We start from the raw sequence: 26880 nt of genomic DNA on the forward strand, positions 1-26880 counted from the left end.
TTTATTGTGGTTATTGATACAGATATAGGTGTTTCCTATTTATCACAACTTTTTTGATTGTTTTATTTCTTTCTTGAACTTTGCTAAATGTATCAAATATTTTTTGCTTTTTCTCCTTATAGTATATTTCCTTTCTTAAAAAATCTTTATGCTTTTAAAAAAAAGTTATGGAAAAAAATTCATGCAATATAGATAAAGCAAAATTTGTATTTGATCCCAGTGAACTCTTACTCCATTCCCTAAGAAAATTTCTTATATGAGCTGAATATGTAAATTTTCAAAACTTTCTTAAAAATTCATTTATGAATATATCATCCTATTCTTATTATCATGTTTATTCTTAATTGCCTTCAAGACACATAAACTTCAATATTTTTCTTTTTTAAATTATAATCTATAAACTAAATAAGAAAGGAACATAGTATACTTTTATGCTTCTTTCTCTTTACCTGACCCTGCCATCTTCCATGTTAAAATCAGAAATAAAGCTATTTTATGTGTGCATGCGTGCGTGTGTGTGTGTGTGTGTGTGTGTGTGTGTGTGAGAGAGAGAGAGAAAGAGAGAGAAATAGTAATTAATAGTTTCTTTTTGTTTATAATATTTCTAAGAATGGTTCTTTTCTTATTAATTATATTTGGAATTGACAGGGCTCGTTACATCTGAATATTGTTTTTTCATATTTGATGCTTTTTCCCCTACTATTTCTTTGATAATTTTGTCCTTTCCAGTTTCTCTTTTCTCTAAGAGAATTACAGGGATGCTAGAACTTCTGTAACTATTCTCTATGTCTCTTGAATTTTTTCCCACATTTCTGAAGTATTCTTTTTGTATATCATTCTGAAAAAAAATCCCTAGTTCAATCTTTCATTTCCCTAATTTATATGTGAGTTGTATTAATGAACATTTTCATTTTAAAGTCAAACTTTAAATTCTTAGTATCTGTGCTTGAGTGTTTTTCATGAATACATCTCTCTGAATGTCTTCTTCTGATCACTCTGTTACCTCTAGGTCCTGGAATATTTTTTCTTCTCATTTTTCATTTGACATCTTTCTTTCATGGTACTGATTTTCTTCACATTGTGGTGTGTCATAATTATATGCTCATCTTTTGTTTGAGAATCTCTGTGTGCCAGCTCTTTTGTTTACCATTGTCTGTTTCCAGTGATTAATAGGGACAGACAAGTGGCTTGTCTCCTGTGTGGGTGGGCGTTCTAACCCACCTGGCATTCAGCACATTACTGAGGCACTGCCCTACCTCTCTGGGTCTAGCACCCACACTCAAGGATTTAGTTTGTGGGTAAACACAGCTGCTATCCACTAGTTAACACAAGGAGAAAAGAAAAATAAAGGCACAGCTCCAAATGTGGAGCTCCAATTAATAACTCTGATGAGCCCTTTGATTAATAATCCTGACGAATTCCTCTTTTATTTCATGTTTCCATTGTCTGTACCTTAAGCTTTGTCTTGCTTTTCTTTCTTTGTTGAGGTTTTAAATCTATTTTTGTTATTGACTTAATGTGTTATTTGTTTGTTTTCTTACCATTTTTGTCATAAAATACAATTTTGGCTATGGAGGAAAAATATAAAGACATATAAAAAAAGACATTTAAAAAATCAACTTCCGATTTTCAATCATGTGTGCTGCTTAAATTTAAGGGCTTCACATACTTGTACTAACAGTGATAATTAACCTTACATAAATTCTTCTCATTATTGCTGCTCACAGTGATTCCATAAATACCAGGGAATTTCAAGATTAGAATAATCAAGCATCTTCAGTAGAATCTTTCAACGATACTTTGGACCGCAAGAAATTAAATGCAACAAATTTTTGATTCCTCAAAAGAATGCTACTCAGATCTATTTTAATCAGCTTTGAACGTGTCAGAGAATCAACCTAGTTTGTTAAGTGATAAATAGCTATAAGCATATTACCTCTACAACAGTTGTCGAGTTGCCATTGCATTTATAGGAATCTAGTGAAGTTTATGTTTTTCTGAGAACTTCCATAATCATTATGGCCAATATCACTATACCACCAAAGTATACAAAGAAACAGGCTCAGAGGATGGTGTGTGTGTGTGTGTTCTGTGTGTGTGTGTGTGTGTGTTCACCCACACCTGGGCATGGCAGGGATTGCATCCTCAGGGCCTGGCATGGAGTTGGTGTTCATTAAATATCCACTGAAATGAATTAAGTAACAATAACAAAACAATCTTTTGCGTGTGAAGGGTCTAGCATTACTCTTGCCTCTTGGGTCATAATTTGGCAAATTTCCCTCCAGCTTGAAACTGCTGAGATATTTTATACTACAGTACAGTGAATCCTTAAGATTATGGTTTGTTTTTCAATGATTCATAACTCTCCAGTCTTGTTTCATCTGTAAACTAAACTTACTGTATCTCCATGACTTTTGTCTCATCTGTCCCTTTTCCTAGACTCTTTTCCTCTGTGAAGTCTCCTTTCTCCTTCCTATATAATCCTAACTGCATCTTATACTCAGTCTTGTTACAGGACTTACCACACCAAACTGTAATGCTTCTCAAGGAAAACACCAGAATCACAGGAACTTTGTCAAGTTAGTATTAGTTATTTTTTATTTTATGTATATACCCTGCCTCACACCATACACACAAAAAGCTTTGAGACTTATCCAAATGTTTACTGTACAAAAAATAACAATAATAATAATTGAAGAAGGCAGAATAAAAGAAAAATAGAGTGAACAATGCCACATAATCCTGTACAGAGGTTAGAGGTGGGATCTACGATTTGTAGGGGCCAAAGCGAGATAGATACTATGACTTTCAAGATAAAAATAAAGTAGTTATGCTATACTTAGATAAGAGAAGTGTTATCAGCATCTTCGGCTGCTGGAAAAAAAAAAAAAAGTAGCCTTGGAAAAGTTAAGTGCGCCCTGCCCAATATCCCATGGCTTGTTTTGTTAAAGAGGAAAATACTGGTCTCTTGACTTCCAGTGCTGTTGCTGCAATACCACACTGAAACTAAATACACAATGAAAATTAGTTGCTATTATGGCAATCCCTGGGAGAAACAGAAATACTTATTCCCTTGTGAGGGATAGGAAGCTAAACTAAGAACCCAACACAAATGTTCTGTGAGGCAGTTTAGTAGAGTTGGAAGATACGAAATGGCCTGATGGCCCCTGAAGAGGAAACAGTGGTGCAGCAGCAACCTTCAGAGGCACATGAGATCCCCATTGCCGGGGGGGTCAAAAGGCCGGAAAAATCATTTCTAGAACATTCTACATGTATATACAGTCTTAGAAAAAGTGGATCCTTAAGTGCTATACTAGACTATGGCTGGGAAGATAAATTTTTAAAAATTTCCTAGGGCACTTCTCCAGAAGAAAACAAAAATTAAGGTCAGGTCTACCTCAGCCAGTAACAGACTTCTGGGCCCCTAGATTCATTTATTTGGCTCTGCTGACTGTTTGGCTCAGTTTTCCCTTAGCAAGTGTAAAAGACGCTTAAACACCACCACTCTGGGATCCTATTCAACCAATTCAGATAGCTGTGGCCTTTTAACTCACATCCAAGTGACTTGGCTTTATACCAATATCATTTCCCCTAGTATAGCCTAAGCCTAAGTGAGAAAGTACACAGCTCAGGGAGCCAGGAGTTAACTGGCTGTTCCCATTCCCAAAAGGCCTGCCTGGTTCTTTTCCTTGATAAGGAAACAATACTATATCAAGAAGTTGCAGTCATTCAATATTACATATCACACTAGATCCATGACTACAAAAAGAGAATTAGTGGAAATACCACCATCTATTCTTAAAGCATCTCTCCAAGGAGCTTTAGATAATTTAAAATTTTCTCTTTCAGCTCAATCCCTTGGGAAATAAATAGAGGTGCTGTATTACAACTTACATTTTACATATAAGAAAATAACAACAAGAAATTCAATTGCAGAGAGTGGCAGAGGATCTTGAGGGTATCCTCTACTTGCTGAACCACATTTCTTCCTTAGAATTATATAACAAATACAGAATATATATATATTTACTTGTGTGTAGCTCCTGTGATTTACCTATAGTAAGGTCAAAGGCATTCTATGGACATGGTTTTCCTTGAGCCCTTCTTCTGTGCTGTCATTTTCCTTTGCCAGGGACATGGTTTCTCACCATCCCTCCCATGGACACCCATGTCTGGAAATGTCTAAAACACTTTTCGAATGGTAAGTTGCTTTCTCCTATACCAGCAAGAAATTTTTGCAACTCCACCTGTCCCTCAAAGCAATGTGGCCACAATAACGTCTGCAAGTCTGTCTGCCTACATTGTTTATTTTTCTAATACCCAACCAATTTATTGGTTTATATCGTCTTTACATCTCCTCTGGCTTTGCAGTGTGGCATGACTCTCTGAGCCAATGATTACATTACATTCATAAGTATTTAGCTGGAGTTTTAAAAAATGAGAGACGGTAGTGGGGATCTGGAGGGGGATGATGCATAATATACATGGGACTGTGAAAATGTATAAGATAAAAATTAAAGAAGCCTTCTTCCCTCTAAAGTAAGATTTAATAAAATGAGACTCTGAAGAAAGAAAGTTTTATTTTGGTGAAAGACATCAAATGGCCTGTGTACAAAAGACAGAAACTAAAAGAAACAGGCAGCAGTGCCCCCTGGGTTGCCTGTCCTGTATAGTTTCTGGAGAAATTAAGAAATGCAAATAACCTGGGCAGATGAACAGCACCCGAAGATAACTAGCAGGATACAAACAAACAGCACCTTTCACTATGAGGAGGCGTATTCCTCCAGGCAAACAAAGAAATAGGACAGAGTCAACATCTGTTTCATATAACAGCTTGGCTGCTGACAGAAGAAACCTTAAAAAAAAAAAAAGGTTTAGCTGACAATCCACAAAAATCATTCAATCACTATTGCACGGGCCGAAGCAAATGAGTAAATGAACACAGCTTGCACTTTCTATATTACCCTAAAAAAGTTGTCTTTTCTTTATAGGAAGAAAAAATTAAAATGAAATGCAAACAAAAATCTTCATGAACTTTCCCCTTTTGATTGACAACAGGCAGCAATGAATACTAAATCATAAAGGACAGCTAGCTGCTTTTCAGCTTGTCTTTGCCTTTCTCGATGTCAATTGTGAAGACATCACTTCCAAACAGAACACTGGGTAAGGATGGTGGCTGGGATGGGGCATGGGTAGACAATTCAGACATAACACATTAGAATATTAGGGGAAGAAAACAAGTCATTTGACAAACCCAATCCTGGTTCCAGAATTCAGTTAGGGAGTATTATGATGTCTGGGTCCTTATCAATAAATAATAACAAACCAAACATGTTAAGAACTAAAAATTTCCATCTCTGGATTCTATCAATTCACATATACAATTTCAAAATCAAGAGAAAAACATTCATGACTGCACAGAAATCTGTTTGTAAATTTAAGTACTGGACATTTCTAAAATGCAACATTATCAGAGCTGTGACATCACTGCAGTGTGGACAACTGCTTTCGACTTAGCTAAATGCCAGATGCTTCACTTACTTTCATAATGTGCTTAAAGTACATAAGCCAAATGCAAAATGAAAGCAATTAAGAGGAAACGATAGAAGAGATTTTCCAGGTGAAATGTGAAAACAGAAGAAAAGGTGATGAGGCAGAGCAGGACAAGATCAGTTGATATTAACCCATGTAGAGTGCCAAAACTATGCTAGGTAGCTAAACAGAGACTCCAATAAGGGCCTTTTCCAGTTGCTTCTCAGTTTAAACAGGTGTAACACCTTGTTTAAGTGGAAGAGAGGTATGACCACAAAGAGGAAAAAAAAAAAATCAATACATGATTTGCGTTATCTCTGACCTTGGAAAAAAAGGCTTTATTGAAAGGTGTCCTTTATTGCACAGAATTGAGAGGTGACAAAGTCAGAGTATGATCATTACAAAAGTAAATCTTCCATAATGTTAGCTATAGACCAGGCAAACTCTCAGTGCTTGACCTGCATTTACTAATTTAGCCCTCACAAGGATTATATGATATAGGAACTATTATTATCTCACTTTACAGATAAGGGAATAGAGATACAAGAAGGTGGTAGACTTGCCTAGAATCACACAGAATGCCTGTGCTTTGAAACAAGTCATTAGAAAGAAGGCAAATTCTTTAAAGATTAATCCATCTGTCCATTCAGCATTCTGTTAGGTATCTCGTACAATATCCAGAAAAATAAAATAATCTAGAGCAAGACAAGTAGAGTAACTAATTAAAACTAAAAGAGAAGGGATTGAGATTAGCTTCACCAAAAACCTCCTGGATAAAAGACTATATAGGAAAACAAAAAGTTCACGAAGTAATACTATAAAATGTCCTACGTAGGAATCAGAACTAATACCCAGCCTTGCTAATAGCTTGGATGATATTAGAAAACCCCTTCAGGTGTGAAAGGGACTAAATGGATATCTGTTCTAGGCTTCTAAGAAGTAATAGCTGACTTTAAGGAGAAGTCAAGTATCCAAGAACTCCCCCTGGCACCTTTTACCTGGTTTATGCAGGAACAGTGCTTGTTTTGACACTATAACCACCACAACTTTTTAGAACTGAGCCTGGCATGTAATACATGCTCAGTAAATATTTGCTGAATGAATGAATTACAAAGAATAAACGAATATAACAGTGAAATGTTTGTGGAAAGTTTTAGATAGTTTGGAAAGCACAGGTAAGACTTTGATTCAGAAGGTAGTCTTGAAGAAATCAAAGGAGGGGAGCAGGATTACAGAACCAGAAGTAAGAACCATAACTGAGCAAGAGTTTGACTTGAAAGATCTCTAAATAAGAGAGTGTGAGAGAGAAAATGAATGATAAAAGCAACAGCAATAATTAGAGATTAAGTCCTATAAATGTTTTTGAGCAAAGAGAAAGGTATTCATGTTTTGTCAATACGGTATTTTAGGGCCAGGCACAGTGGCTTATGTCTGTAATCCCAGCACTTTGGGAGGCCAAAGAGGGCACATCATTTGAGGTCAGGAGTTCAAGACCAGCCTGGCCAACATGGTGAAACCCTGTCTCTACTAAAAATGCAAAAATTAGCCAGGTGTGGTGGCTCATGCCTGTATTCCCAGCTACTCGGGAGGCTGAGGTAGGAGAATTACCTGAACCCGGGAGGCAGAGGTTGCAGTGAGCCGAGATTGCACCACTGCACTCCAGCCTGGGCGACAGAGCGAGACTCCACCTCAAAAAATAAAAAACGGTGTTTTATCAACACATTGTTAACAAAATAAAAACAAAAACAAAAACAAAAAAAAACCAACATGTGAAGACTTTAAATCTTGCAAATAATAATGATACAAACAGCAGCAAATAACAGGTGGGAGCACTTCTCTTGTGCCAGGCCCTGGGTGAAGTGCTGTAGTTATAGCGTGCACTGGTTAGGCACAAGAGCTCAGATTGATTCCCACCTCCTGCTCCAAATGACTGTGGTCAAATCATCATGTACAGTGTCATCTTATCTGTGAGATAATAATAGCATCTACTCTCTAGGCCTGAAGTTGCAAATATTGAGACTGGTAGGGGTTTTGAAAAGTAAGGAATAAGGGCAAAATAGAAGAAGACGATTTAGAGCTCCAGTTTCACAAAAGGATAGGCATAATCACTACAGCCTGGAGGGTGTGCCAGGTAGTTCAGAACAAGGCATTCGTAAAATAATAAAACAGAAATGGCCCACCAAAACACTGGGCTAGACTATCACTGTGTCATAATTTACCTCGTACTTCTGCACTTAATTTAATTTTCCCTTTCATTTCTTTATTTTCAAAATTTTCACTAATTTCCTATTTCTCTTTTCATGAATGTCTCCATCACTGAATGATGAGTTCCCTGAAAATGAAGGCTGTGCTTAGATCTTTCATTCTCTGCCCCTAGGACCATGCTAGACCCATAATTAATTGTGGTAAAATGATCAAGTGAACAGTAAGAAAACACTACATGAAAAGAAACTGATGTGAATGAGAATTTTAAGAATTTTTCAGGAAAAAGACATAAAAACACTTTCACAAAACAGAAAATTGGTAAGAGGAAATAATAATTTATGTAAGTAATATATATTCAACACATATATAATATATTCACACATAAACATATATTTGTGAGTGCAAACATACAGTTTGTCATTAAGATTCCCCAAAGTGACTTTCACTGAGTGTAACTCCATTATTCATTGTTTCTTCACCCCATACCATTCTTCTAAATAGATAATGAACACAGGTTTATGCGCTTCCCTATTTTGAAGAAGTGAGAAATTTAACTTAAGATTGAGAAGGAGAGTGAAGAAGAGCCTTGGAACTATCTGAAAGGGGCAGAGGAAGGACATTAACAGGGAGAACAGGGGCCATGCTGTTCTCCTGAATTAACCCCAGGATAAGGAGAACTACCTGGGCATTCCTCACTAAGAATTCATCACTGTCCTGGCTCTCAATCTCTATCTTTACCACCTATCTTCTTGAGATCCTCCCTTGAATTCAGAATTTTTCTCTGATTGACAATATGATTGAACTCTGATTAACCCGTCTTCTGAGCAACCCTCCACTGGTGAATAAAACTTCATATCTTCACACATTGATCCTAAAACATTTAATTCTATCCTCCCAGAAATTCTCAGTCAAGCAGCTCCCTCTCAGACAACTTGATTTCAGTCAATCATAATTCCCCCTAAACACACATACACCTTATTTTGGGATGATCCCCTTCATATCTAGGATACACTTTAACTCCTAGGAAAGCTACACTTTACATGGGTTAGCCTAGCTTTTCCTGTGTTCCTGGTTGAGACATAACCTAGTACCTAGTCTCAAAAAATATTTGAGGAAATGACTTAGTGAATGAGCTGTCAAGAAGTCATTCCCTTAAGTGCTTGCCCCCAAGCATGTGACACAGGATACACAATTAGCTTCTACTCAGAAAGTCCCCTCTTCTTTCAGACACTCTGTCAACTGGAAACAGAGCTATTAAAGTTGAGGAGGTAAAAGAATCTATGCTTAAGCTAGAAATTTGCTCTTCAATACTAACACATGCTAAAAACTTATGTATCACTAGCCTGGAATGACTGTATCTGCTCTGATCCCTGAGGCTCTGCCTTTTACCTGCATCTCTTAACCTCACTACAGAATAGGTACCAACTAAAACATAACCACCAAATCCTATGGTCTCCTCTCCATTGTAATTTCCATTTCAGCAACTGTCAGGGCACAGCTCTTTCAGCAAAATTAAACCTTGCCTGAGAACAGACCTATTTCCACCTCTAGTCTCCTAACTTGATCTTTCATTGTACTGAATTTTGATGGCACAGAGCCAAGCTTACAAATTCCTTGGTGTTCACTTTTATAAAAACTGTCCACATACAGTTACTGTTTGTTTCAATCATATATAATAAATGCCTTATTAACCAACCAATAGTTTCTTATACCTGGAAGGTGTTCAATAAAAGCATTGTGTCCAACCTAAAAATAAAATACTTAGTAACATCCATATTTAAAATCCATACAATTCTCAAACCATATATTTTGATTCCATGGACTTTTACAATGTGTTCTCTGATTTTTAAATATCCATAGGTAATATTATTGTCACCAAGGAATAAACCACCAGAAGCCACAAAGCAAAAAAGCATTTTTTTATAAACCAGGGATCTGGAAATTTTAAATAGGAGAAAGATTATTTTGTTTCATTTGAATGTTCTGCCAGGTATTTGTATTTCTTTTTTGAATTAAATTATACTAACTTCTAGAAGTTAATTTATCAATAGTTTCTGAGCAACCATTGTATTTAAGGTTTTAAGCCTATGGCATGGTTAATATGCCATACATTTATTTTTCTTAAAAGTACAATTATAATTTAAAATATTCAACCTAATAGAACACAGTCTTTTAAAAAACTTTGCATAGAAAAATTATTACAAGAACATTCATGTTTTATAATTTTTGGAGTCAAAATGACAAAACCAAATGTCTTAAAGAAAAATTGGAATGTATTGATCATGGTTATTTTATATATCAATGCTATAAAAGCTAAAAGTGAATATGAAACTGACTGGCAGAAGTGAACCTGTCCTACATATAGCGAACTGAAAACAGACACCTGAAAAGATCAGCCAATACTTTATTAGATAAAAATAAGAAGGTACCAAACACTATTAAAATGGCATAAAGTTGGTGTTACAATTTCATCAAGCTAAAAATAGGTTACAGTAAGAATGACTTTAAGGGAAAATAAACAAAACAAAACAAAACAAAAGAGGGTAAGGCCAATATCACAAAGCGATTAAAGAGATGGAAGATAACTCTCTTCTAAGTCATTAAACTCACCGATACCATACTGAACTCCAGAGCACTTAGTATTTTCACGTGCCATTAGAGAATTTAGTGGGTTCACTGAATTGATTGATTTCTTTGTTAATCTATTTACATGGGTTAAGACCCTGACTAACATAAAACACAACCAAAATATGCGAGATAGAGACTGTAATGAAAGACTGAGTGATGTATGGTTTGGGGCACAGCCTATCCGATAAATGTGCTTGGCCAGCAAATAACCTATTGGCAAAGATTATCGGAACCAACACAATCTAAAAAGACCTAATACAATAAAACCTGCAGTATCAACACAAATTACTCTAAAATACAAATCATTTCCCCGTATAGTTGATCTTTCGATGATATTAAAATTCTCTTCATATGTTTTATTCAAGAATTTTTTGAACAAGTAAAAGAAATGCGTATGCTGCATAAATTGCCAATAATCGTGTAATTCTTTGATTCATTTAAAAAACCCAAAGTTTATGTTACTTAGAACTCTTCAACAATTTTTAAAATGTATACAAAGAGAAGGAAATATTTCTAGGAAATATATAATCAATATAAAAATGAACCACCTACTAGAATAAGTTATCATTATGTTTGAATTACATATAATACATTATTACCAAATTAATAAACATTAAGGACATAGAAATGATTTGAAATGTTATACCTCCAAGTTCTTTTACATTCAAGATGGCATTCTGGAATGGCACTGCTTTAATACTAAAACCTAAAATTAGAAAACAAAAACATAAAAAAGAATTAGCAACTTAACTTTTAAATTAAAATACTTACGATGCTCAAATCTTCTCTTTTTAGGCTGGTTAAGATTTACTTTTTGTAGCTGATATTTATACTAGAAACACATAATTTCCAAGGTAAACTGATAACTGAATATTATCTTCTACCATTATGAAAACATAGTTGGGGCTGGGTGCGGTGGCTCACGCCTGTAATCCCAGCACTTTGGGAGGCCAAGGAGGGTAGATCATGAGGTCAAGAGATAGAGACCATCCTGGCCAACATGGTGAAACCCCATTTCTACTAAAAATACAAAAATTAGCTGGTCCTGGTGGCACATGCCTGTAATCCCAGCTACTTGGGAGGCTGAGTCAGAAGAATCACTTGAACCAGGAGGCAGAGGTTGCAGTGAGCTGAGATCGGGCCACTGCACTCCAGCCTGGAGACACAGTGACACTCCATCTTAAAAACAAACAAACAAAAAACATAGTTGTGTACTACGGCAATATACAATACTATCCCCTTTACTTCAAAATATTGCCTTATTCTTTAATATGTAATGTCACTCTGCAACTTTTATCAGATATAAGAAAGGCATTTGAAAGTATAGAGAAATTTCAAAGAAAATATTAAATCTGTGAGGACCTCTGCATCTAACTTTAATTCTTAAAGTTAATGTCTTATAATTCTTTCTCACATATAACTCAGCAACCCTAGAAATTAAGGTACTTAAATTATAACCATTTCATATTAGAATTACATAGTATTTATGTTAGTATCTTCTTTAAAGGATATGGTTAATATGTCATATATCTATTTTTCTTAAAAGTACAACAATAATTATCCACTTACGCACAATCATTTTATAATACATGTAATACAAGATCTGTATTATGAAAATATATTCAGAGTATATAGTTCTATGATTAATCATATATTTACAACTTTACTACCATTCAAGACAATAAATTCAGCTGTGACATATGCAAGTGTGCATATACCTATTCACCCGCACACACACACACAAATACATACAATGATTCTTTCTGAAGGATCCACAAGAAACCAGAGCTAATAATGACTCTCAGAAAAACTGGGAATCTGGAAATTTTAAATAGGAGGAACATTCTTTTGTTTCATTTGAATGTTTTGCCATGTACTTATATTTCTTTTTTGAATTAAAAGCCCTATGAATTTCTAGAAGTTAATTTATCAATAGTTTCTGAGCAACCATTCTACTTAAGGTTTTAAGCATTATTTAATATGTATAATTTTAATATTAAAAAACAGGTTTTCAATAACTTATCAACAAAGAAGACAAATTATGAGTCTTTCATTTGAGGTAAGTTATGAAAAAATATATAAAGTATTACATGGATAAAAACAATTCTTTTAAATGGCTTTGTTTTGCTTTACAAAGCAGGGAATCATTACACACCTTCTTAGTCCAGCCTATCTTTTGCACTTCTTTGCTGCATGTTATCCCAGTACTTTAATAATCTGTACATTACCTTCCACCTAAGGTAGTACATAGTATATAATGTTTGAAGAACTGACTTTGGAGTCAGACAGAACTAGGTTGAAATTCTAGCTCTGTTATTTATTAGATCTATGAATGTGGGCAACCTACTAGCCCTGCTTGGCTTTCTCATCTATAAAACAGGGATGATAATATCTACTTCATAGGGGTGTTATAAGGATGAGATAATATATGTGTTGTGTTTATCACAGTGCCTGGTGCACCATAAGCACCTAATATATGATTGCTTTCATTATGTTTCCATTGATGCTTTTTCATCGATGATTTAATCATTAGGTATACATATTTTCTGCCTGCCTGAATATAATTATAAACTCGATTCTGGGTGCTCACTTATTAATCTAAGTATGTAGCTGGAGATGTAAAAGTTACCCTTGAAGGAAAAGTACTTTTGTTGAAGTGATGAAGTTGTCAACAGCTGAAGTTTGCTGCACAGAAAGTACGGAAAATGTTCATTGGGTCCTCTAATAATCTTCGAAAACACAACCCTTCCTTTGTGGGCTTAACGCAGATTGACACGGTCAGCACAGCATTATGGTTAATGGTGCATGAAGTCACTGAATCTTAGTAAATGAGCAGGAGGAAAGAGGAGGCAGTCCCATGTGGCTGGAACTCTGGCATGTACCTGAGCCTGCAGGAAAGCCTCTCCAGGTGTCTGGCCTCTGGGAAATTAAGGAAAGTCAGCGCCAATCATAATATTCCTGCTGGCACAGAAATTCGCCTGCAGGAGAGTTGGATACTTGAATGGATCTACCTACCTCACATGGGTGTTATATGGATTAAAAGGCAATGATTGTGAAATCCTCAAAATGAAAAGCTCTCTGCAAATATTAAGCAGTCTATTAGCGGATATGCTCAGGACAACTCAAGTGTAGATTTTCTAGAGAAGTAGGACAGGCACAGGCCTCAACTTTGAAAAGAAAACGGTATGGAGTACACCACCAATGTTTAATCTGCTTTGATTCTTAAAAGCTGACAATATGCAGGCTCTCAAAGGGAAGTAATATCCTTCCAGAAATTGTTGCACCTATGTGCAAAATACAACTTTTGAAGTTTATTAACCCAACAGGCAGATTAAGTCTTCATAATAAGGTGACTACTAAAACGCCTTCAAAACTTCACGCTAAGCAAAGTATCCCAGTAATGTTATTTATAGGCATATAAATGTCCCGACAAAATACTCATAAATGTTTTCTAACCAAATAGAACTCGTGTAGTTAGATTTATACGGCAAAGGTATACACAGTCATCCATGTTGCTGTCTCCGTATTATTTTTATGGTTTAGCTTCAGTAATTAATGTTCAAAAGACCAAGTCTAGAGAGACTGACTAGTCCAGAAAATAAGAAAATGTACTATTTATAGAACAGAAACAATGTTTTTTTCTATTTTTGTCATTCTAAACGTTTGAAAGGATTAAATGGAACTAAAAATCTGAAGTCACACTTTCCGTTCACCAGAAGGACAATCAAGAAGGGAAATTATTAGACTATTTTTTTTTCCTTTACATCAGGTTGGATGAGGCCAAAGGGGAGAATTAATATAATACTTAGGAGGGATACCAAAGGTCAAAGCATCAAAATACCTTTCTCAAAGAGTTGCTTTGAGGAATAAAAGCTACCAGACAGCATTCGCTCTAGAGGAAGAAAGTCTGGGTTCAAATTCTTCCTCTTCCATTGATTAACTGTTTGACTTTGAGCAAGCTACTTTGTCAGGGAAGCTTTCTCTGGTGTCCTCGAACTAGACTGATTTTTCTGAGTCTGTGTTCTTTCAGTATTCAGTCCCCTCCTCAGTGATTTTCACAGTTGTAACTACATATGGGTTGATTTGTTTTATATTTGTTCTCTGGCTAGACTGCAAGCATCCATAATGAAGAAACAAGCTAGTGTATCCTGTAGGTCAGTGCTTGGCACACAATAGGATCTCAATACGCTAAGTATTAATACCTATTTCCTAATTTAGCTGCTATAACAATCCTAAAGTTAGTGTCAGTACTACCGTCCTAAGAAGAAAGTGAAGCTTACAAGCATTAAGTGCTTTGCCAAAAGTACTAAGTGCTGGCCGGGTGCGGTGGCTCATACCTGTAATCCCAGCACTTTGGGAGGCCGAGGGGGTGGATCACGAGGTCAGGAGTTCGAGACCAGCCTGGCCAAGATGGTGAAACCCCATCTCTACTAAAAATACAAAAATTAGCTGGGTGCGGTGGCAGGTGCCTATAATCTCAGCTACTCGGGAGGCTGAGGCAGGAGAATCGCTTGTACCCGGGAAGCAGAGGTTACAGTGAGCTGAGATCAGGCCACTGCAGTCTAGCCTGGGCAACAGAGTGAGACTCTGTCTCAAAAAAAAAAAAAAAAGTACTAACTGCTATATTCAAAACTTAAAACCAGGTCTCATCACCGAGCCCTACACTGTAGTGTCTCCTCCATATACCAACAAACTGAGAGATTCATACCATTTTGTCCAATTTTGAGCCTAAATACTGGTGAAGTCAACTTGCCAAATACACATGGGCCTAATAAACCCACTAATTTACTGTCCTCCCTGTTTATAAATAACCCAACACAAGAAACCCAAATAAGGGTTTTCAGGTCCATATGACATTGCTTTCTTAATGAAATAATAATAATAGCATGAGTTTAGAATGTACATTTTATAGAAATAATAAAATCAACAACTTAGGAGGGAGGGAAAATGTTCAACTGACTCATCCATGACAATGTAACTACTCTCTTGCTTATTCAAACAAGAAGTGTCCTACGATGCTATCTTCAGGGTGTCAGTGTGCTAACATGACAAGGGACTATCCTAGAAGTCCGAGCCACAGCTCTTAGACTCACCAGCCATATTTTTGTCTTGCCTTGGCCTTGAATTCCTCATCTGCAAAATGAAGACTAAATTGGCTCTTTGAGATTTCCTCTAAAATTAGGATTCCATTATTTATATTAAACAAGGAGGAGGAAATAAAAGTAACCACTGAGTCAATCATCAATGGCCTGTAGTATTTGGCTGAAGGCTTCATGGGTAAGTCTCCCCAGGCTCCATTCAAACAATTTGATGGCTGAAACCTAAGTTACGCAGTCATTTTTTCCTGGCCTATCTAAGCTACATTAGTAAGACTGAAACCTCCCCTAAGATTTAACCCCACAAATTTTTAATAAATATATGACTTAGTAACTCTTTGGGGAAATAATTGTTTGCATAGCCTTTCAGTCTTTGTTTTGCAATCCTTAAATCCAACAAAACCTGTGAGACAAGAAAGATGAATTTGAAGTTTTTCATGCACTGAAAGCATTCCTGGAATTGTAACAAAATTAGTTTTGGGAGGAAGGTTAGTCTATTTTTATTCATTGTGTGGAACACACAAGTATTTCACTTGGACCTACAGACTGAACCCTCCTCCCCTTCCCTGCAGTCTGAGTGCACACACACAGATACTTGTGTGCTTCTGAAATTCCTGGGTCACTCTAAGAATTGCTGAAGGGAAAGACATTCTACAGACCTGGTGGCTTTGACCTGGACCAAGGGCATGATTTATGCCACAGCAGTTTTGTGATGTTTGGACAATAGACTAACGAAATTCTTCTAACTATGATTTCAACATCATAAAAGGAAATTTAATCTACTGGCATTTATAAAACACAATCCTTTAAAAGATATCAAAATCTGACTCTCTAACTTGTTTCTCTTGTTGGCTTAACACATTTGAAGCTAATACTGAAGTCACTTAAATGTCTTCTTCAAATTTTCATGAACATTTTCAATATTTTTCAAATATGGTATATATCCCTAGAAGATGTTTTCAACCTTTTTCAATTCAAAGTGTTCAGTTTTCTCTAGGTTATTCTCCATGTAGCATCAATATATTATCCTAAGCCTTTAGATTCCATTCCTCTGCTTTAAAAAAAAATAGTGAACATTTATGTCATCTACAGTTTAACAACCCCTCTTATCAACAAATTCCTCATATATACAGTAAAGGAATTCAGTCTGGATAGAGTTCACTTTTCTTTCCAGACCAAGGTGCAAATTACTCAATTTTTCTCTCCTCACCAACAGGTCCTGCTCTCTGGAGGATTTCTTGGCTCTTTGAGTTTTGACAATTTAAGTATCTTTTAAAAATTATGTCATGTCAGAGGTGAAAAATTGCTGAAGTTAATAAACTAATAAAGTTTGAATTCTCTTTCTGAAGAAAAGGCAGACATTCTCGCCTTGCTGAAATTAAACATCCTTCTCATGTGTTTTCATTTTATGAAACCAACTCTGAAATTAGATTCTCTTTTCGAATGTTCAAAACTCTTCAATAAATATTTCATTTTCAATTGGCTTTATATTTTCAAAACATCATAGAGAAATAATTTAAAAGAATAGAAGTTTTACCCATAAGTCAATCACATCAATAAAGTACACTGTTACTCTTATAGTTTTTCTCCAGTTTTTTTATTCAAATGCATAGTTTTTCATGGTTTAATTTCAAAAATAAATGTAAATCGAATTTTTAATTTTTAAATAGAAAACTGAATATATTATTCTAACCTATAATTATTTTGATCAAGTTACCATAATGTAATTAACAACTCCCTTGTTGTATGGCATTTAAACTATCTTAAAGTTTTAGTTACAATACAAAATGTTGCAAGAAAGTGCTTTATGCATATAGTTTCCCTTAAGTTACTTACTTAAAATAAATTGCCAGTGGCATAATTACTACGTCTGTGAACATTTTCATTTTCATAACTTTTGATTTAATATGAAAAACTGCTTTCCAAGAAAAATGCTTTCCAAGAAAAGGGATATCATAACAGTCATAATATAACAACCATAATGTCACCTGTAATACATGTGCATACCAATGCCACTACAGTCTTATCAGCACTGACTCATCTCATAAAGAAACAGATTTTATAAATTTAAGTATAAAACTAATGTTTACTTATTTATTCTCTAGTAAAGTTAAACTTCTGGTAAAGTTGAAACTTTTCCATTAATTTGTTTGCCATTTATTCTTTTTATGAATTATCTCTTTATAGACTTGGCATAGTGTATCTATTAGATTCTAGATGTTATTTGTAAGGGTGGTTGAATTACCTAAGAGGGTCAGCCATATACTTGTCTGTAATATCTGATGCAAATATTTCCAACAGTATTTTTTTATATTTATCTTAATTTTAGCTTTCCAATGGTTTTAAATTTTTATATAGTTAAGTTCCTTGATCTTTTCCTTGTGAATGATTCATTGGAGGCCTAGTCCAGCTATTCTGCCATCTTCCACACTGAGTGTCTACATACACATGTGGATTTCTGACTTCCTCAATTCTTTTCCAAGTTACCTTTATTACTATTGGAATTTGCTGTTTATTTCAGTATCCTCCTTCCATCCCCTTTGTTCTTCTTTACTTTTATACACACACACACACACACACACACACACACACACACACGCACGCACCTGCTATGAACAATAAAAAGAACTCTGGACCTGGGCAGTAAGTTTGAAGATGTCAGCAATGTCTATCTCAAACTCCAGCACTGAACAGTTGTGGATCCCCTGATAACTAAAGTCAGCCTGTGGGACCTCCTCTGCTGCCTATCCGCGAACGCTTCTCTACCATCGGCAACTTGTTTCTCCAACATCTTGCCCTCCTTCTTTCACTATAACGAACACACAGGCCCAAAGAACAAGCATCTACCCCTTTTCTCCTACATCATTACTTCCTGCCTCCCATGGCCAACTCAGCCTTACCTTTATCACTACAGAGCCCTCTCAGTAAATCATATGGAACCTTACCTTTGTTAAGAAGTCTTCATGCTCCAGCATTTCCCTGCACACTTTTTCTTCCTCCATACACTAGCAAACAGAGCTTTTCCTTCTCTTATCAGCGCCTCTCAGCACAAACTTTGCTTCCTTCTATGCTTTTAGAACACTTCATCGTAGCCACTTGTTAATAACATCCTACCTGAGTTACGACGTTTACTTATATGTGGACCTCTGCATTCCGACCTACCAATTTTCAGGGAGTTTGTTCATCTATCTGAATGAAGTCAATATTTGGCTAACAGTTGTCCACCACACCCTATCTGCTTCTATTCTTATGGGCAACATTCTTAAAACTAATAGCCAAAGCTATCCTCTAAGTTTCTGACAGTTTTTCAGATCTCTGAAACCATCAGTTCTAATTCACATCAACCATCTCCAGTTTATAGCAAAGAGTTGTAGTTTCAATTAAATTTTCTACTTTAACAATCATGTCATCAGCAAGTAAGTTTTTATTTATTCTTTCCCAAAATGAAACCATTTTATTTATTTTTCTTGCCTGATTTACTGGCTAGAATCTCTACCACAATGTTGAATAGATGTGGTGAGAACAGATAGCCATGTCTTATTCCTGATCTGATCAGGAAACAATTCAGTCTTTCTCCATTAACTGTGACAACAGCTGTAGGGTTTTCACAGATGCCCTTTAACAGTTGAGGTAATTCCTTTCCATTCCTACTTTGTTAAGAGTTTTTGTCAAAAATTGATGCTGAGATTTTGTTGTTTTTGTTTTTTGCATATCTTCACAGGATCAGTTTCATCTTTTGGTTTATTGATATTGTGAACTAAGTTGATTTTTGAATGTGCAGCCAACTCTGCATTCCTAGAATAAATGTCACATGGTCATGACATATTATCCTAATAAAATATTATTGCTGAATTTGATTTGGTAGATTCTGCTTAAAATTTTTGTATCTGTGTCCATGAGGGTTATTGGTATGCAGTTTTTTTTTTTTTGCAATGTCTTTGTGTGGTTTTGGTATCAGCTTCATGCTGGTCTTAGGAGTTGGGGCATTTTTCCCTCCTCTTCAATTTTCTGGAAGAGATTGTAAAGAATTGGCACTATTTCCCCCTTAAAATGTTTGGTAGGATTCACTAGTGAAACCAACTAGACTTAAAAAAAAAAAAAAGAAAGAAAAGGTATCAATTTCTTAAACAGATATAGGTCTATCCAGGTTTTCTATTTCTTCTTGAGTTAGACTTGATGGTTTGTCCTTCAAGGAAATTGTCCATTTTCTCTAGGTTGTCAGATTTATTGGCATAAGGTTGTTCATGATATTCCCTTATTAACCTCTTACTATTTATAGAATCTACATTGATGTCACCTTTCTTATTCCTGATATTGGTTACTTGTGTCTTTTTTATTTTTTCTGATCAGTTTGGCTAGAGTTTTATCAATTTTACTGACCTTCTCAAAGAACCAGCTGTTGGTTTTACTAATTTTCTCTATGGCTCTTCTATTTCATTGATTTCCACTTTGATCTTTATTTTCTTCTGCTTATTTGGGTTTAATTCATTTTTCTTTTAGTTCCCTAAGGTGACAGCTGAGGTCATTGATTTGAGGCCCTTCTTTTCTGAACAGACATTTAGTGGCCTATAAAGTCCCATTTTATAGGCACCACAAATTCTAATATGTTGCATTGTCATTCAGTGCAAAATCCTTTATAATTTCTCTTTTGATACCTTCTTTGATTCATGGGTCATTTAGAAGTAAGTGAGTTTCCAAATACTGGAGAATTTTTTTTCTTCTTGTTATTGATTTTTAATGCAATTCTATTGTGGTCTGAGAACATATTGGACATAACTTGAAGCCACTTAAACTTATTTAGACTTGTTTTCATAAACCAGGTTATGGCCTGATTTGGCAAATAGTCTATGTGTACTTGAAAAGAATGTCTTCTGTTGCTGGGTGGAGTACTTTATAAAATGCTAATCAAGTCAAGTTAGCTGTTAGTGTTGTTGAAGTCTACTATGTACTGGCTGATTTTCTTCCCACATGATCTATAAATTATTGAGAGAAATTGAAGTCTCTGATTGTAATTGTGGCCTTGTCCATTTCTTTCTGCAGTTCTATCTTTTTTTTGTTTCACATATTTTTAAGCTCTGTTAAGTACATAAATGTATAATACTATTACAGTCTCTTGATTAAATGATCCCTTCATCATGAACTTCTTTATCCCCAGCCTCATTCATTGCTCTGAAATCTACATTGTCTAATATTAACACAGCTACCCCAGCTTTTTTCTGACTAGTATTAGCATGATGTATCTTTTTCCACCTTTTTATATTTACCCTATTTGTGTCTTTATACTTAAAGTTTGATTCTTAAAGTCAATATTTGGTTGCAGCTTGGTTTTTAAAATAAAATCTATTATATCAATCTCTGTCTCTTAATTAAGGAGTCTAGATCATTTATATTTAATACTATTATTGATGTTTAGGTTTGACTGTATCACCTTTCCACTTGTTTCCTATTTGTTTCATCTATTCTTATTCCCCTTTTCTTATTTTTCTGCCTTCTTTTGGATTGTTTTCAATACTTCTATTTCATCTCATTTGTTGCTTTTTTCGTTCTCATTCTTTGTTTTGCTATTTTAGTGGTTACTTTGGGGTTTATAGTACATCTTTAATCAGTCTACCTTCAAGTGTTAGTATACAACTTCACATATAGTATAAGAATCTTCCAATATTGTACTTCCCTTTGTCCCCATGGCCTCTATGCTATTTTTCTCAGGCATTTTACTTTTACATGTTGTTCACCCCATAATATGTGGTTATTACCGTTGTTTAAAGAGATACCACTTAAAGATATTTAAATAATAAGAAGTAAATCTTATATAATTATCCATATAATTTGCATTTCTGCCACTCTTTATTCTTTTATATAGATCCAGATTTCCATCTGGTATCATTTTTTCCCTGACTCAAGGACTTCCTTTAACATTTCTTATAATGCTTATCTGCTAGCAATAAATTCCTTCAGATTTTGTATATCTGAAAAAGTCTTTATTTTTACTTTCTTTTTAAAAGAGACTTTTGCTGGATATTAGTTGACAGTTTTTTCCCTTTCGGATGCTGCTCCAATGTCTTCTTACCTGCATTTTTCCATTTAGTGGTATAAACTTTCCTTATAGCTTTTTTTTATTCTTACTCATGTAACATCTTTTATCTGCTTTTAAGGTATTTTCTTTGTACTACTTTGTTCTCAAGAGGAAAAAAAAACCAAAAGGATGTGTGTTTATATGTATATTTACATGTACATATAGGTGCATGTATAGATATAAATATATATCATATATAGATATATAGATATATATTTATGTATGATATATTTATATCTCTATATCTATATATGATATATTTATATATAGATATTCTGTATAGAGAGATTTATAGAGATAAATATATATCATATATAGACATATTGTATATGTAGACATATTGTATATATATAGACATATTGTATATATCATATATGTCTATATATAATATATATTTATATCTATCTATATATAATATATAATATATACATAATATATACACATATATATACATAGAGAGAGAGAGAGAGAGACAGAGAAATACTTTAAGAAATTGGCTCACACAATTACAGTTGCTGTAAATCCAAAATCTGAAGCTTGGGTTTGCAGGCTGGAGATCCAGGAAAGAATCAATATGCAGTTCAAGTCCAAAGGTCATTTACTAAAGAATTCCCTCTTGTTCCAGGGAGGCAAGTCTTTTATTCTATTCAGGCCTCCAACTAGCTGGATGAGGCCAAACCACATTATGGAGGACAATCTGTCAAAATCCGCAGATTTAAGTATTAATTTCATCCCAAACTACCCTTATAGAAACATCCAGTCTAATGTTTGACTACATATTTGGGCACTGGGACCTAGCCAATTACACATAAAATTAAACATCCATATTCTTTATCACTGATTTGGAACAATTTTATTATGATGTGCCTTGGTATAGTTATATTCATGTTTCTTTCTCTCTCTCTCTTTTTTTCCCCCCAGAGATGGGGTCTCTCTCTCTGTCACACAGGCTGGAGTAAAGCAGTGTGATCACAGCTCATTGCAGCCTCAAACTACGGGGCTCAAGCAGTCCTCCTACCTCTGCCTCGCAAGTAGCTGGGACTACAGGCGAACAACAACATGTGCAACTAATTTATTTATTTATTTTTTTGTAGAGATGGGGGTCTTACTATGTTGCCCAAGCTGGTGTCAAATTCCTGGCCTCAAGTGATCCTTCCACCTCAGCTTCCCAAAGTATTGGAATTACAAGTATGAGTCACTGTGCCCAGCCTTGCTCATGTTCCTTTTGTTTGGGGTTCAACGAGCTTCTTGCATCTGGAGGTGTAGAGTTTTCTCCATGTTTGACAACGTTTCAGCTATTATTTCTTCAAATATTTTTCTGTCCCTTTCCACTCACCCTTATGGACTCAAATTACCCTAGCTTAGGTTTAAAGTTGTCCCACAGCTCACTGGATGCTCTTTGCATTTTTTTCTCTCTCAGATTGTCTCTACGAACATATACAATGCAGTGATAATAACAGTTTTAACGACCCCCTTTGCTACTTCTAATATTTATATCAGTTCTGGGTCAGTTCCAATTCGATGATTATTCTCATTATGAATCATGATTTCTGGCCTCTTCCCATGCCTGATAATCTTTGACTGACTGTCACACATTGTGAATTTTACCTTGTTGAGTGATGAATATTTTTTCTTTAAATCCTATACAGCTTTGTACTGAGATGCATTACCATTACTAGACAACCATCTGAGGTTTTGGGACTTACTAATATTATCTGTCATGTGAGTCCAGAGTAGAACACCACTTACGGCTGACCTTGCCAAGTACTCTACCCAGTTCCTGGCGAGTTATAAGTTTTCCAGTCCATCTGGTGATTACAGGCATAGTTTTCAGCCCTGTGTGAACACCAACCACTTTTTCCTCTAGTCCTTTAAGATGGTTCTTGCCCTGGCCTTGGGAAGTTTCCTCAAATGCATGGATTGAATATTTTGCTGGATACTCAAGGAGACCCTCTGAAAATCTCTAGTGTTCTCTCTCTCTACAACTCTTTTCTCTAGTACTCGATTCTATGGACCTTAGCCATCTTGGTCTCCCCTTGCTCTCAGCTTCGTCTCTTCAATGCAGGGAGTTCACTGAGCACCACCTCAGTTCCCTCTGGAACTGTGCCACAGCCTGGAAACTCTCAAGGCATTAAGCTGGGACAATCACAGCGCACATCTCATTTGTTTCTCATCTCTCAAGGATAACTGTATTTACTGGCTTGAAAATTGTTGTTTTGTATATTTCATGAGCTGGTTGTTGTTGTTCTTCTTCTTCTTTTAGATGGAGAGTAAACCAGTTCCAGTTATTCTGTCTTACCAGAACAACAAGTCCTCACGCATTCTTGGGCTCACTGCCCTCTCTTGAGCATCTTCAGTCTTGCCTTTTCCCCTGATGACCACTCTAAACCTCTTGACTACTAGCATGCTCGTGAGACCTTTTCTTATAGAAATAAATTCTCTTAGCACTATTTTCTCTTTTTATGTCCACCTTCTTGAAAGAACTGTCTATATTCCAAAGAGTTAAGGAGTGAAAATCATGGTCTACCCTTCAATTCCTTTGCTTGCTCTTCATCCCCTCGTTTCTCAGGTTGGTTTCCACTTCAATACTCCAATGAAGCTGTTTCTACCATTGGTTATTAATTAGCACATTGTCACCACATCCAATGACCTTTCTCAGACTTTAGACTTATGTTTACCTTATTTGACTGGTTCTTTTGATTTCTTGCCCATATTTGACTTAAAGGATATTATATAGAACTGTCTGACTTATATTCCTTATCAAAAGCAGATGCTGTAATGTAAGCTCCAAACAGCAGGGTTGTTTGTATATTTTGTTAACTGATATATCCTCAGTCCTTAAATCAGTGTCAGTCACATAACAGGCATTCAGTGAAATGTGGAATGAATTAACAAAATATAATTGGTGCTTAGCACCTTTCTTCCGCTTTCTACCCATTACCCCTGGACAATCTCATCCAAATCCACGACTGAGTTGTCTCTCAAATCTATCTCCAAAATCTCTCTAGTCTGCTTGTCTTTTAGCATTTGGATCATTGCTAGATGTCCTGTCAAACCTCAAAATTAGCATGCCCCAAACTAAACTCATTATTTTTATCTTAAAACTCTCTGTCATGTTCTCCGTACTTTTTTTTTTTTAACAATTCACCAAAACACAAAGCTATAAACTTGACTCATATTTGATTGTTTTATCTTCCTTTCCTCTCGAATATCCAGCATAACTGTCACTTTTACAGTAGCAGTAACATCCCCACAAGTATTGTCCCTGCTGGATCACCTCTACATCTAACGGGTCTCCCCCAACAGCTTCTCTAGTCTCTGGCCTTAGATCCCAACATACCCTAAATCTCTGCATGCTGTGCCTTAACTCAGTAAGACCACTAATCTTTCTCTGAATACACCTATGCTTTCTATCCCCAACTCTCCTCACCCCATTCCTCTCTGCTTAGATCTTACCCATCATATGAGACCCTACTCAAATGTAACCTTAACTATGAGCTTTTTTTGACCCTTCAGATTAGAAATGATCACTCTCCTCTTTTAACTTTCATATTTACACCATTAAGTATACCATATATCACATTCTGTCTTAGCACAGAGCCTGGCGTATATTAAATAAGCAATATATGTGAACTGTTTTTATCAATACACAACTTATCTACCTAACCTGGGTGTAAACTTCTTGATGGCAGCTTCCTCCAAGGAGGCCTCCAAAAAGGCATTATGCCAGGTTCAGAACAATGACCACTCAAAGAAGCTTGATATCCAAAAAATTAGCCAATCTAATAATTAATTAATCAGAAAATCAACTAGCACACAATGATTCTGGTAAAACATATTATTAAAAAATGTAATAAAAACAAATACAAAACATAACTTACAAGTAATAAAATTATATACAGACAATCTTTTACACTGTAATTCGAAACTGCTCCTCCAGCCGTAGTGCTGAAAGATAACTCTGGTAAGTGAAGAAAAGCATACTTTGCGTTACTCTTACACATATTTTAGAAGCTATTTTCCTTGAAAAGAATTAAGCTAATAAAGTTTATATAACTTCATTGCACATTAGTCAAAAGATATTCACAGTTTTACAAACAACCAATAAAGTACATACTTCCATCAGAAATCCTAAACCTTGGATACCACTAAACTTCACGTGAACACCTGAACTGGCATCCTATCTCTAGCTGTATAACAATAGCCATGTCATCATACCTTTGATCTTCAGGTAATTTAGAAACAGAATATGGAAAAAGATTCCTACCTGTCATATAAGCGCTGTTATAAGGCTGACAGAGGACTATATAGATTCAATTTACTTTCATTTGCTTATTAATTTAACAGACATCTGTATCCATGCTCAAACCTTGTGCCAGACTCTGGGTATACAATACCACATACAATGCTCTATCCGCCCTTAGGAGATTCTAACCCAAGATGGGGAGATGGGCATGTACACAAAGCAGTGCTACAGGCACTAACTGGGAGAAATACAGGCAATGCCTAGTGGGGAGAGGAAGGAGTACTCAGTTCTGTCCAAGGAGAAAAGAAGGTAGTCAGAAACAGCTTCCTGCAAAGAGGCTATACATGAGCTCTGCTAATCCTCTCTGGGATCTCTCTACTCATTACAATCCCCTTATTCTTTCCCTCATCCTAAAACCAAGCGATGTCTCATTCCTTTAACAGCTCCACAGTTTCTCATCTCAATTCTAAAATCGGAAAAGTTCTCAAAACCTGCACTTTTTTTCTAGCTTACTTGCTGGCAAAGGCTGACCTGAACTGAAGTAAGGTTCTTGATCAACAATATCCTTTCTACTTTTTGTAGGAAATCCTAATTAATAATTCCATCATCCAATCATCACCTAAGCCAGGAATTGAGACAGCCATGGCTTTCTCACTCTCACTCTCTGAACTCAACTGCACTAGGCTTTGTCAATTCTAGCCCTCAAATATGTATCCTACCTATTCCTTCCTCTTCCTCCCCCTGTAACTGCCTCAGCCAAGGCCTTCATCATCTCAGACGCACCATCTCAGTAATCTTCTGACTCCACCTCTAACTGTACTACTCACAATTTAGCCTCCACATCATGGCCAGTTTGATTCTTCTCAAATGGACATCTGATCATGTAGTTTCCTTGCTTAAAACAGTCTGATGTCTCTGCACTATCTACACAAAAAGCCCAAACTCCTGAGCAGAGTATGAAAGGTCTGCTAAGAGTCAGCCACCATTGAATACAATTTGTCTCCTGGCACTCTATTAAACATACACTGCAGCCACACAGAAATGCAGTTTCTAGGGGTTGCCAATCTGTTTCACACTCCTTGTCTTCACTCTGCCCCTCT

At 35.7% G+C, this 26880-nt stretch overlaps 1 protein-coding gene across 4 annotated transcripts in view; it reads right to left on the reverse strand.

The window, feature by feature from the left end:
- ARL15 (ADP ribosylation factor like GTPase 15) overlaps positions 1-26880 on the reverse strand; it is a 441654-nt gene that overhangs the window by 272494 nt on the left and 142280 nt on the right. For all 4 annotated transcript variants that reach the window (XM_015140047.3, XM_078004127.1, XM_078004125.1 and 1 more), the window contains 1 exon segment: positions 11012-11071. In XM_015140047.3, the coding sequence (XP_014995533.1) occupies positions 11012-11071 (60 nt within the window).

Source organism: Macaca mulatta, chromosome 6 (genome assembly GCF_049350105.2).
Source record: "Macaca mulatta isolate MMU2019108-1 chromosome 6, T2T-MMU8v2.0, whole genome shotgun sequence".
Lineage (NCBI taxonomy): Eukaryota > Metazoa > Chordata > Mammalia > Primates > Cercopithecidae > Macaca > Macaca mulatta.